This window comes from Acanthochromis polyacanthus, chromosome 16 (assembly GCF_021347895.1).
Source record: "Acanthochromis polyacanthus isolate Apoly-LR-REF ecotype Palm Island chromosome 16, KAUST_Apoly_ChrSc, whole genome shotgun sequence".
Lineage (NCBI taxonomy): Eukaryota > Metazoa > Chordata > Actinopteri > Pomacentridae > Acanthochromis > Acanthochromis polyacanthus.
The window spans coordinates 36362800-36375591 of record NC_067128.1 but is presented as its reverse complement, the minus strand read 5'-3'; the positions used below and the strand labels follow the sequence as shown (position 1 = coordinate 36375591).

Genomic DNA, 12792 nt, shown 5'->3' with positions numbered 1-12792 from the left:
CCAGTTTGTATTTTGCATGTTTTTTGTGTCCTTGGACCAAATTTTTGTCTTTTTCTGGTCTTTTTTTTGTGTTTTTGTGTCTCTTTTGTGTTTGTTTTGACTATTTTTGTGTGTCTTTCTGGTTGTTTTATTGATTCCACGCATTGTCGGTCAGTTAGGAGTCGACTCCCAGACTACGATTATGGGATGTAAGGAGGACTAAAGAGGAAACAGGGAGGGTTTGTGTAGTTTCAGGTTCTAGCGTCCTCCTCCAGGTGTTTTGTTTGGTTTCATAAAAGACAGAAACAGAATCTGGTTTCTTTGTTCTGGAGAATCTTTAGACGCACAAAACTCAGGTGGAGGTGGAACGGTAAGGACAGGAACAGGTAAATACTTCAAAATAAGATGATTTAGCGGTTTTATACCTAATAATAGGACAATTTAATGGTTTATACTTCAAAATAAGACAATTTACCAATTTTACTCTTCAAAATAAGATTTCACAGGTTTATATGTAAAAAAGATGATTTTGCTGTTCTATACCTGAAAATAAGACAATTTAACAATTTAATTCTTCAAAATAAGATGATTTTTGCAGTTTAATTTTTAGAAAAAAGACGATTTAACAGTTTCCTCCTGCAAAATAGGCTAATTTAACAGTTTCATGCTACAAAATAAGACGAGGCTCTCCCTTTATAACATCACTGGAGACTTGGAACGTTTTTTCTTTTGCTTTCCGTTTCCAAAGCCAACATTTAATCTAAATTTCTCGGCTCTAATTAGCAGATATAAAGGCAGACGAGCCCCGAGGCAGGAGGAGGATCCAACACTTCATCTCCATTGTCTCCCTGAACCTCCTCTTTTGTTTCCAGCCGGCCGTAACGAGGAGAATAAAGCATTCCTCCAAGACAAACACAGACATTGTTTTGGAAGTACAGCGGCTGATTAGTGCCGAGTCATTGTCTGCTGCTAATTAAGAGCTGAAATAACTCCGGGGAGTCTCCCAGCAATTAGCGGCTGGAAGTGGAGGAAGATGCTGACCACAGAATATCTGCTGTAGGTGACGTCTTTGCGTTCCTGTTTTTATTGTCACAGTTCCAACTCGTCCTCCACCACCTCTCTGGCCAGTAACTCTCCAAAGATGGGCTCCAGCGACTGGGCGGTTCCTCAGGCGTCCAGGCTCAAATACCGACAGCAGTTCAACACTCTGGACAAACTCATGAGTGGATACCTGTCAGGTGAGTTTCTGCAGCATCAAATGTATACATAAAGCAACTGTAATTACCAGTTTAGGTGATGCAGAAAGTTGTTTTAATCTAATTTTTGTAGTTTCACGGCCTCTAAACTTCTCCTGAGTGATTACAATCGACTACAGCTCCTGACTCCTTTGAGTAAATTTAAGTGGGAAATTTAATCTGCAGTGTGAAATATATACATCCAGCAACTTTACCAGTTTAGGTGATGTAGGAAGTTGTTTTAATCTAATTCTTGTAGTTTCACAGCCTCTAAACTTCTCCTGAGTGATTACGATCGACTACAGGTGCTGACTCCTCTGAGTTAAAAAGGAAGCTTAACTTAATCTGCTGGGTCATAAATATACATATAGCAACTTTAATTACTGGTTTTGTTGATGTAGACAGTTATTTTAATCTAAATTTCTTAGCTTCGTGGCCTCTTATCCCCTACTTAATGATTACGGTTGACTACAGCTGCCGACTCCTCTGGGCCAATTTAAATAGGAAATGTGACAAAGTCTGCTGGGTCAAAATATACATACAGTAACTTAAATTATCAGTGATGTAGAAAGCTGTGTTAATCAGATTTTCTTGGTGTCCTTTTGCCTTTGCATAAGTGATTGTGATTGACTGCAGCTGCTGACTCTGCTGGGTCATAAATATACAAACAGAAATGTTAATATTTGATTAAATGTGTCCATTTCCTCCCCAGTTAAATTCTTCTGGGTTAAGTCTTCTGGTTTATCTTTGACTCCTCTGGGCAGAATTCAACTAAACTATTTCTGACAAATATTATCATTGATTCCAACACAGAAAAGTCATAGTTCCAGGAGTCACTGGAGGCTAAAGACTGAATGATCAACATGAACTTTATGTAAAATCTTTACTTTGCAGGACCCCAAGTTAGAAACGCTCTGATGGCATCAAATCTGACCCAGACTCAGCTGGCAACCATCTGGTGAGTTTAAACTGAGTTTGTTTGTTCATGTATTCATGTTCCAACTACTAATCCTTCATCCGCCTGTCTCTGCCTTTTTATAGCATCTATTAATTAGTTTTTACCAGAAAATATTTCCATAATTTGCCAAGGAAAACTAAACTAAAGGAACTGTTCTCCTTCTGAGAAAATACAAGCGTTTGTGTTGTTGTCAAGGATTTTTTTTTAACTTTCCTACATGACAAAAGATTGAATTTGTCCTTAATGGAAGAAATGTCAAAATGATTTTGAAATGTGTCCAATTTTACTCACTCAAGATGGTCCAAAATGACAACAAATAGCTACAATTACAGAATAAAAATCTTGAAAATGACTTCAATCTGGTCAAAAATGATTCACGGTTTCTTCAAAATTGCCCAAAAAATGACTTTACATTGGTCCAAGATGACTCTCATTTTGACAAAAATGGGTCAGAATGTGTTGAGAATAACTCAAGCTTGTTCAAAATACCAAAAACCTGTCCAACGTGGTGCTGCACGGTGGAGGCAGCATTATGACGTGAAGCACGGTGGAGGCAGCATCATGATGTGAAGCATGGTGGTGGAAGCATCATGATGTGAAGCACGGTGGTGGAAGCATCATGACGTGAAGCACGGTGGAGGCAGCATCATGATGTGAAGCATGGTGGTGGAAGCATCATGACGTGAAGCACGGTGGAGGCAGCATCATGATGTGAAGCATGGTGGTGGAAGCATCATGATGTGAAGCACGGTGGTGGAAGCATCATGGTGTGAAGCACGGTGGTGGCAGCATCATGACGTGAAGCACGGTGGAGGCAGCATCATGATGTGAAGCATGGTGGTGGAAGCATCATGACGTGAAGCACGGTGGAGGCAGCATCATGATGTGAAGCATGGTGGTGGAAGCATCATGATGTGAAGCACGGTGGTGGAAGCATCATGACGTGAAGCACGGTGGAGGCAGCATCATGATGTGAAGCATGGTGGTGGAAGCATCATGACGTGAAGCACGGTGGAGGCAGCATCATGATGTGAAGCATGGTGGTGGAAGCATCATGATGTGAAGCACGGTGGTGGAAGCATCATGATGTGAAGCACGGTGGAGGCAGCATCATGATGTGAAGCATGGTGGTGGAAGCATCATGACGTGAAGCACGGTGGAGGCAGCATCATGATGTGAAGCATGGTGGAGGCAGCATCATGGTGTGAAGCACGGTGGAGGCAGCATCATGATGTGAAGCACGGTGGAGGCAGCATCATGATGTGAAGCACGGTGGTGGCAGCATCATGGTGTGAAGCACGGTGGTGGCAGCATCATGATGTGAAGCAGGGTGGAGGCAGCATCATGGTGTGAAGCACGGTGGTGGAAGCATCATGATGTGAAGCACGGTGGTGGCAGCATCATGGTGTGAAGCACGGTGGAGGCAGCATCATGATGTGAAGCACGGTGGAGGCAGCATCATGGTGTGAAGCACGGTGGTGGAAGCATCATGATGTGAAGCACGGTGGTGGCAGCATCATGACGTGAAGCAGGGTGGTGGCAGCATCATGATGTGAATCACGGTGGAGGCAGCATCATGACGTGAAGCACGGTGGAGGCAGCATCATGATGTGAAGCACGGTGGAGGCAGCATCATGATGTGAAGCACGGTGGAGGCAGCATCATGATGTGAAGCACGATGGAGGCAGCATCATGATGTGAAGCACGGTGGTGGAAGCATCATGATGTGAAGCACGGTGGTGGAAGCATCATGATGTGAAGCACGGTGGAGGCAGCATCATGATGTGAAGCATGGTGGTGGAAGCATCATGACGTGAAGCACGGTGGAGGCAGCATCATGATGTGAAGCATGGTGGAGGCAGCATCATGGTGTGAAGCACGGTGGAGGCAGCATCATGATGTGAAGCACGGTGGAGGCAGCATCATGATGTGAAGCACGGTGGTGGCAGCATCATGGTGTGAAGCACGGTGGTGGCAGCATCATGATGTGAAGCAGGGTGGAGGCAGCATCATGGTGTGAAGCACGGTGGTGGAAGCATCATGATGTGAAGCACGGTGGTGGCAGCATCATGGTGTGAAGCACGGTGGAGGCAGCATCATGATGTGAAGCACGGTGGAGGCAGCATCATGGTGTGAAGCACGGTGGTGGAAGCATCATGATGTGAAGCACGGTGGTGGCAGCATCATGACGTGAAGCACGGTGGAGGCAGCATCATGATGTGAAGCACGGTGGAGGCAGCATCATGATGTGAAGCACGGTGGAGGCAGCATCATGATGTGAAGCACGGTGGAGGCAGCATCATGATGTGAAGCACGGTGGAGGCAGCATCATGATGTGAAGCACGATGGAGGCAGCATCATGATGTGAAGCACGGTGGTGGCAGTGTGTTGACAATCTGGAGGATGAAGTTCCATCACAATCAGCTTCAGAAGTTCTGTGGTTTTCTGACTTGTGGTGGTTCTGCTGCAGTCCCAGGACATTCTGATCTCTTCTCACGCTAACATTTTGTTGTTTTCTGTTGTTTTTTGTTGTTTTTCTGCCTGCAGGACGTTAGCAGACGTGGATAAAGATGGTCAGCTTCGAGCCGATGAGTTCATTCTGGCGATGCATCTGGTGGACATGGCTAAGACCGGACGTCCTCTGCCGCTCACGCTGCCTCAGGACCTGGTTCCTCCATCTCTCAGGTACCAGAGAATCACATTAAATCATCAATAAAATATTTAATAATGTCACAAACATCCTTTATGTCCTGTTCCAGAGGAGGAGTGAAGCCCAGTGAGCTGGTTAATGGAACCAGTCCCTACATCACTCCATGTCTGATCGACACCACGGAGGTCGAAGCTCCTCAGAAGAACAAGAGCAGCGGTGAGGTCTCCTGCAGGCTGACATGTTTTATTCAGAAGGAGGTTTTCCTGGTTCTCACCTCCTCTGCCTTGGTTTCTCAGTGTCCTTCGAGGACAAGCTGAAGGAGAACTTTGCTCGAGGCAGCGCCGAGCTGGAGAAACGACGGCTGGCCCTGGAGGAGCAGCAGAGGAAGGAGAAGGAGAGGAGGGAGAGGGAGGAGAGGGAGGCCCTGGAGCGCCGAGAGAGGGAGGCCCGGGAGCAGGAGAACCGCCGGAGGATGGAGGAGGAGAGGAGGATGGAGAGGCAGAGGGAGATGGAGAGGCAGAGGGAGGAGGAGAGGCTGAGGGAGCTGGAGAGGAAGGAGGTGAGGAGAAAGAAAAAAGCTTCAACATCTGTTCTGACTGATAAAAGCTGATCCAACAGGACTAAAAATCTGTTCTAAATGTCAAAAACTGATCCAACAGGACTAAAAATCTGTTCTAAATGTCAAAAACTGATCCAACAGGACTAAAAATCTGTTCTAAATGTCAAAAACTGATCCAACAGGACTAAAAATCTGTTCTAAATGTCAAAAACTGATCCAACATGGACTTAAAATCTGTTCTAAATGATAAAAACTGATCCAACATGGACTTAAAATTGGTCTTAAAGGAAAATTTCCAAATGGCTTTTTAAAAAAGGACAAAATCGTCCATAAGAGTAAAAACTCGTCTAATATTATTCAAAATGTGTTCAAAATGACTTCAAATTTGAACCAAATAAGATTCAAAAGATTCAAAATTTGTCCAAAAATAAGATCAAAAATGTTCAAAATTGTCCTGAAGAAGAATAAAATTGTCCAAAATTGTCCTAAATAAGATTAAAAATGTCCTAAATTAGATTAAAATTGTCCTTTATAGACTAAAATTGTCTAAGATGACTCAAAATTTGTCCAAAATAAGAATATAACTTCCTAAAATTGTTCTAAATAAGATTAAAAATGTCCAAAATGATTTAAAATTGGTCCAAAATAGATTAATATGGTCTAAAATGACTGAAAATGTGTCCAGAATTAGATTAAAATTGTGCAAAATTTGTCAACATTTGTCCAAAGTAAGAATAAAATTATCCAAAATGAGACTAATTTTGTCCAAAATAGGACTAAAATTTTATAGAATTCGTCAAAATTTGTCCAAAATAAGATTAAAATGGTTCAAATGACTGAAAATGTGTCCAAAATAGGATTCAAATTGTCCAAATTTGACAAAAATAAATTAACATTGTTCAAAATCAGTCCAAAATCAGAGCATTTTAGAATGCTCTAAAATTAAACAAAGTCGGTCCAAAATAAGATGAGAAATTATCGAAAATGACTCAAAATTAGTTTAAAAAAAGATAAAAATAATCTAAAATGAATTCAAATTTGTACAAAATAACACAAAGTTTGTCCAAAATGACTCAGATTACACACCAATTGTCCAGAATCACTCAAACTCATTCAAAATTACTCAAAATCTGTCACAAAATGTTAAAAAACAGAGGTCCAAAATGACAGAAACCTGCTTAAAAGTTTGGACCAAAATAACCTGAAGTTTGTCCAGAGAGCGGTGAACATGTTTCGATAATCGTCTTTTCCTGGTTCCAGGCAGCGAAGCAGGAGATGGAGCGCCAGAGGAGGGAGGAGTGGGAGCAGAGGAGGAGGGAGGAGCTGAACAGGAGGAAGGATGGAGAGCAGGAGGAGATCAGTCGACTCCGAGCCAAGAAGAAGAGTCTGGAGCTGGAGCTGGAGGCCGTGGTGAGATGATGAAGCTGAGGAGCATCTTTACACCAACCACAGGCTGAACTAGTGACATCATCTGCTTGGTCTCCAGGGCAACAAGCACAGGCAGATCTCCGACTGTCTCCGTGACGCCCAGAGTAAGAGGAGGATCCAGAAGGCCGAGGTGGACCTGGTCAACCAGAAGAGAGACGCAAGAATCACTGAGATCAACACCTTGCAGCTGGAGTTTGAGGTGAAACCAGCAGCTTATGGTTCTGTTTGAAACATAAAACTCTGAAATATCAGCGAGTCTATCGATTAAAATTTACTGAATCTGAAGTTCACGTTCAGATTCTCAGTGTTAAAACTGAAAAAATTAGAGTTATTTTACCACAGAATCACCTATGACTATTGAGAGAGGCCACCAAGACACCTATGACTCCTCTGAAGGAGTTCCAACATCACCACGAACACACTATCCACACAGTGAAGCACGGTGGTGGCAGCATCATGATGTGAAGCACGGTGGAGGCAGCATCATGATGTGAAGCACGGTGGTGGCAGCATCATGATGTGAAGCACGGTGGTGGCAGCATCATGATGTGAAGCACGGTGGTGGCAGCATCATGATGTGAAGCACGGTGGTGGCAGCATCATGATGTAAAGCATGGTGGAGGCAGCATCATGACGTGAAGCACGGTGGTGGCAGCATCATGATGTGAAGCACGGTGGTGGCAGCATCATGATGTAAAGCATGGTGGAGGCAGCATCATGATGTGAATCACGGTGGAGGCAGCATCATGATGTGAATCACGGTGGTGGCAGCATCATGACGTGAATCACGGTGGTGGCAGCATCATGACGTGAATCACGGTGGTGGCAGCATCATGATGTGAAGCACGGTGGTGGCAGCATCATGACGTGAAGCACGGTGGTGGCAGCATCATGATGTAAAGCATGGTGGAGGCAGCATCATGATGTGAATCACGGTGGAGGCAGCATCATGATGTGAATCACGGTGGTGGCAGCATCATGACGTGAATCACGGTGGTGGCAGCATCATGACGTGAAGCACGGTGGTGGCAGCATCATGATGTAAAGCATGGTGGAGGCAGCATCATGATGTGAATCACGGTGGTGGCAGCATCATGATGTAAAGCACGGTGGTGGCAGCATCATGATGTGAAGCATGGTGGAGGCAGCATCATGATGTGAAGCACGGTGGAGGCAGCATCATGATGAAGCACGGTGGAGGCAGCATCATGATGTGAAGCATGGTGGTGGCAGCATCATGAGTCATTGTAGATCTTTTTGGCCTTACTGAACATTTCTTTGGAGATTTTGAGTCATTTGGGACAAATTTTAACTCATTTTTGACACATTAAAGGTAATTTTTGACTTTTTTGAGTAGTTTTAGAAAAATGTCATATTATTTTTGACAGATTTAAAAGATTTGGGACGATTTTGAAGTTATTTGATGCCATCTTTGATTCATTTTGAAGAATGTTTTAGCCTTTTAGATCCATTTTGAGTCTTTATGGATAGATTTTTAGTTATGTTAGATCATCACTTTGTCTTTTGGACCAGTATTAGGGACTCTGAAACTTCTTCTCACTGGTTCTTCATCTTGTGTTTGTTCCTGAAGGACTGGCAGAGGAAACTGGCCCAGCTGGTTCCAGAGCAGCAGAAGTTGACGGAGAAGCTGAGAAACACCGGACTGAACAAAGTCTCCTGTAGGTGGAGAACATCTACTAGGATATGAAACCCTGAAGCTTCCTGTTTCTGACCTCTGAGCCTCTCTTCCAGCCTCAACTCTGAACTCGCTGAGCAGCAGCGTGACGGAGAAGAGCTTCACCTGCCGCCGTCTGAAGGACCAGCTGGACCTCCTGGAGAAGGAGACCACCGACAAGCTGACCCAGATGGAGCAGTACAACAAGGAGCTGCAGGTCAGAGCAGGATCTGGTAGTTCTACCTGATCATGACGAGGAATTTACTGTCATTATCACAGATTTTTATTTTGAAAGGAAACAGAAATCAGCTTCCTGGAAGTGATGTTAGTCTTGCTGTGTCATCATTTGTTCAGTGTTTTTAGGGATGAGTGTTTGTTTTTTCGTTTTAGTTGTTTCAATTGTAGACAGTTTTTTCAGTCATTTTGTGGATGTTTTATGATTTATTATCATTTAGGACACTTCAAATTATATTGGAGTTATTTTTGGATGCATCTGAGACATTTTGGACAATATTTGGACAGACTTCAAGTCATTTTGGACAATTTGGAATCAAATTAGGTAAATTGATTCCCCAAAATGTCAGATTATTCATTTAAAACAAAATAGGCTAAAATTATTGCACTTATTGAGTTATTATTGAGTAATTTTGGACACTTTTAGTCATTTTTGAACGGTTTTAAGTCTTTTTGGACAATGTCAAATCTTTGACAAGTTTTTTTAAAATTCTGCACAGGTTTCAAGTCATTTTGGACAAATTTCAAGTAATTTTCTGTCGAGTGAGACTTAAAAGACTTTAAATAATCGGGTTTGAACTTATTTCAGCATTACTAAACGGTGGATTACTTCACTATTATGAAGCCGACTTTTATTTTCTTGTCCTTCAGCTCAGGATTTACTGGAACAGAACAAAAGCAGGCAGTTTGAAACCTAAAGCAGAGAAACTTTGTTAAACTGGTCACAGAGTTTCACCCTCCAGGCCACGAAAACCTCATTACTGAACTATTGTTGTTCACAGAGTCTGATAACTTGATACCTGCCTCCTCACTCTCCATCCTGATACTAAAGACTTTTTCTCTTCTGCGTTTATTTTCTAACTGTGTTTAACTCTCTCCTTCTCTTCGTCTTCCTCCTGCTGCTCCTCGGATGGTTTTCCGTTTCTTTCCACTTCGTCTTATTTTGTATTTCCACCTTGCTTGGGTGTTTTTCCTCCCAGTTTGGGGATCTGGATGACTGTGTCCTGAGAGGCCTTCTGTCTCTGCTGGCCTGCCTCACTCAGCTCTTCCTCCTCATCAAGGTTATCCTGCTTCCTCTAATCTTTCCCACCGGCTTCATCTTCCTTTAATCCCACGTTGATTCCATCTCATCCTTTTCTTTCTTGTTCTGTTGATTCATTGTTGAACTCTGGTCCTGGTCCGTTGTTGTGTTTTCAGTGTAAACAGGAAGCAGCCAGAGGGTAAAACACACTCTGAAACTGCACAGTTTCTGTCTTTACAAGAAGAAATATGATCCCTTCTCATGCACATGTACATATTTGCATGTTTGTGTGAGTTTTGCATGTGTTGGATTCGTTTTAAACATGCAGAAAAACCTTCAAACCCCCAAGGCTCTACATCAGGTCAGTGAGTTTTAACTGATTTCAGGAAATTTGTTGCTGCTCCGTCTCAGATTCTGTTCAGAGGTTCACTGTTTTGTGACTCGACATGTTTAAATGGCAAAAATCTGAAACCTTGGCTCACTGTAATTCTACCAATGTTAGAGCCTCAAAAGTTGGTAAAAACATCAATCAAAGACTGTGTTTTAGTAGAAATATGGATCAATCCATATAAATACACTTTCTGGTGACACAATAACACCCTTGATTGAAAATTTTGCACTTTCTTCCATTTTTAAGATCCAGAAGCGTATTTATTATTGATGTTTTGGACAATTTTGAAGCAATTTTGACCATTTTGAGTTATCTTAGACCGTTTTTGAGTTGTTTTGGACAATTTTGCACACATCTGAGCCATTTAAGACAATTCACAAGTCAACAATAGTAAAAACTGTTAACTTTTAGGCTTCAAAGGTCAGCAAAATGTTGACTGATTATATTTTAGTAGAAATATGGATTGATCCAAATATATACTCTTACAGTAACTCTGTGGGGCATCAATAACAACCTTTATTGACAGTTTTGCACTTTTTTCCATTGTAAGGGCCAATACGTTTTAAATATCCCCATTTTGTGATGATTTTGTCTAATTTTTCTTCAGGAGCTGAGGGAGAAGCAAGTGAAGCAGCAGAACGTCCTGGATGATCTGTACAGAGTGAAGGAGGAGAAACTGAAGGAGCTGCAGAGACGAAGAGAGGAAGAGCAAGAGAGGAGAAGGAGGGAGGAAGAGGAGGCAGCCAGGTGAGTCTGGAGGAGCACCTGTGACGGCGCTGTGGAAGTAAAACAGACTGGTTGTACTGAAGCACCGAACAGAAGCTCAGAGTTCTGGGCTCTTGGAGCCTCTGGGTGGTTCCTGAAAGGGCTCTGAATGGGGACTTCACAGTTCTACTGGAGGACTTCATCACTTCAAATGCTACTGGAGGACTTCATCACTTCAAATGCTACTCCAATGGCAATAATGGAGAATCCTGGAAGAGGCTGATTGAAAGGAACAGCCTACCTGATCTGAACCTAAGTGGTGTTCTGTCATTGGACTATTATTGGACTTCAGTAATAGTGGGATTGACCATAGCAGACACCATGTTCAAGCATCAGGTGGCTCAAAAGTGAACTTGGTACCAGATCACCTTAGGGAAAAGGTAGACTTTGTTGTCCTGTCATCAGACCTGTGGCCGAACGTCTCAGACACTTGAGTGAAAAGAGGAACAGAGCTGTCAACTGATCTCCACCTGGTGGTGAGTTGGATCTGATCGTAGGGAGGACTACCGGACAGACCTGGTAAGCCCGAACATGTAGTGAGGGTGAACTGGGAATGTCTGTCTGTTGAGTCTTCATCTCCCACCTCTAGAAGAGTTCCTCCTGCATCCCCAGGCAGGTTGAGGTCATAGACTCAGAGTGGGTCATGTCCAAAGCCTGTATTGCAGAAGCAGCTGTTAGGAGCTGTGGCCTGAAGGTCGGTGATGCCTGCCACGGAGACAGCTTAAAAACCCACAGTGAGGAAAGCCACCAGATTGAAGGAGGCTTTTCGGGCCTGGTTGGCTTGGGGGTGTCCTGAAGTAGCAGACAGGTGCCGTTTGACCAAAACGGTTGCAGCTTTGGTAGTTGTGGAAGCCGAGACTCAGGTGTGGGTTGAGTTCTGGCAAACCGTTTGACGTCTCAGGATGGGGAGGCAGGGATTTGCCCAGGTTGTGTACAGTCGAAGTGGAGAACTGCTGACCCAAGAAACTCCTTAACCTGGTTAACATGTCCCTTGCTGAAGAGGTAGAGGGGAATCTTCGCTCATCGCTGTAGTAGAGGTCGCCTAGATAGTCAAGAAGCTCCTCAGTGGCAAGGCGCCAGGTGAGGATGAGATCCTCCCTGAGATGCTGAAGGCTCTGGACATTGTTGGACTGTCTTGGCTGACACGTCTCTACAATGTTGCATGGGCATCGGGTACGGTACCTGTGGAGTGTCAGACTGGGGTAGTGGTTCCCATTTTCAAGAAGGAGGACCAGAGAGTGTGTTCCAAGTATCGGGGTATCACACTTCTCAGCCTCCCTGGGAAGGTTTACTCTCAGGTGCTGGAAGGGAGGCTCTGACCGATTGTCCAAATTCAGGAAGAGCAATGAAGATTCCATCCTGGCTGTGGAACTGTGAATCAGCTCTTTACCCTTCCAGAGCTGCTGAGGAGGTCATTTGAGTTTGGCCTGTCAGTCCACGTGTGTTTTGTGGATTTGGAAAAGTCTTACGACCATGTCCTCTGAGGTGGTCTGTGGGGGGTACTGTGGGAGTATGGGGCACAGTTCCAACTATTCAGTTCCTGTACAACAAAAGTGAGAGCTGTGTCCACATTCTCGGAACAAAGTCAAAAACAGGACTGGTCCTTGTCTCTGATCCTGTTTGTGGTCTTCATGGACAGGATCTCAAGGTGCAGCTGGGCTGAAGAGGGTGTCTGGTTTGGGGACCTCAGGATCACATATCTGCTTTTTGCAGATGATGTGGTTCTGTTGATACCTCAGACCTTCAGCAGCACTGGAGCAGTTTGCAGCTGAGTTTGAAGCAGTTGTGATGCTGATCAGCACCTCCAAGTCCAAGGCCATAGTTCTGGCCAGACAACATTGGCTTGTTCCCTCTGGGTTGGGAGGGAATTGCTTCCCTGGGTGAAAAGTGCATCTTG

At 43.9% G+C, this 12792-nt stretch overlaps 1 protein-coding gene across 4 annotated transcripts in view; it reads left to right on the top strand.

Moving 5' to 3' along the window:
• Positions 1 to 12792, top strand: part of itsn2a (intersectin 2a) — a 45426-nt gene that overhangs the window by 7091 nt on the left and 25543 nt on the right. For 3 of the 4 annotated variants that reach the window (XM_051960573.1, XM_051960571.1, XM_051960572.1), the window contains 11 exons: positions 1075 to 1217; positions 2109 to 2172; positions 4720 to 4857; positions 4932 to 5038; positions 5119 to 5381; positions 6642 to 6791; positions 6868 to 7008; positions 8401 to 8488; positions 8562 to 8701; positions 9699 to 9779; positions 10738 to 10877. In XM_051960573.1, coding sequence (XP_051816533.1) covers positions 1075 to 1217; positions 2109 to 2172; positions 4720 to 4857; positions 4932 to 5038; positions 5119 to 5381; positions 6642 to 6791; positions 6868 to 7008; positions 8401 to 8488; positions 8562 to 8701; positions 9699 to 9779; positions 10738 to 10877 — 1455 coding nt within the window. The remainder of the gene's footprint in view (positions 1 to 1074; positions 1218 to 2108; positions 2173 to 4719; positions 4858 to 4931; positions 5039 to 5118; positions 5382 to 6641; positions 6792 to 6867; positions 7009 to 8400; positions 8489 to 8561; positions 8702 to 9698; positions 9780 to 10737; positions 10878 to 12792) is intronic. The other variant, XM_051960574.1, reaches the window with a different exon arrangement.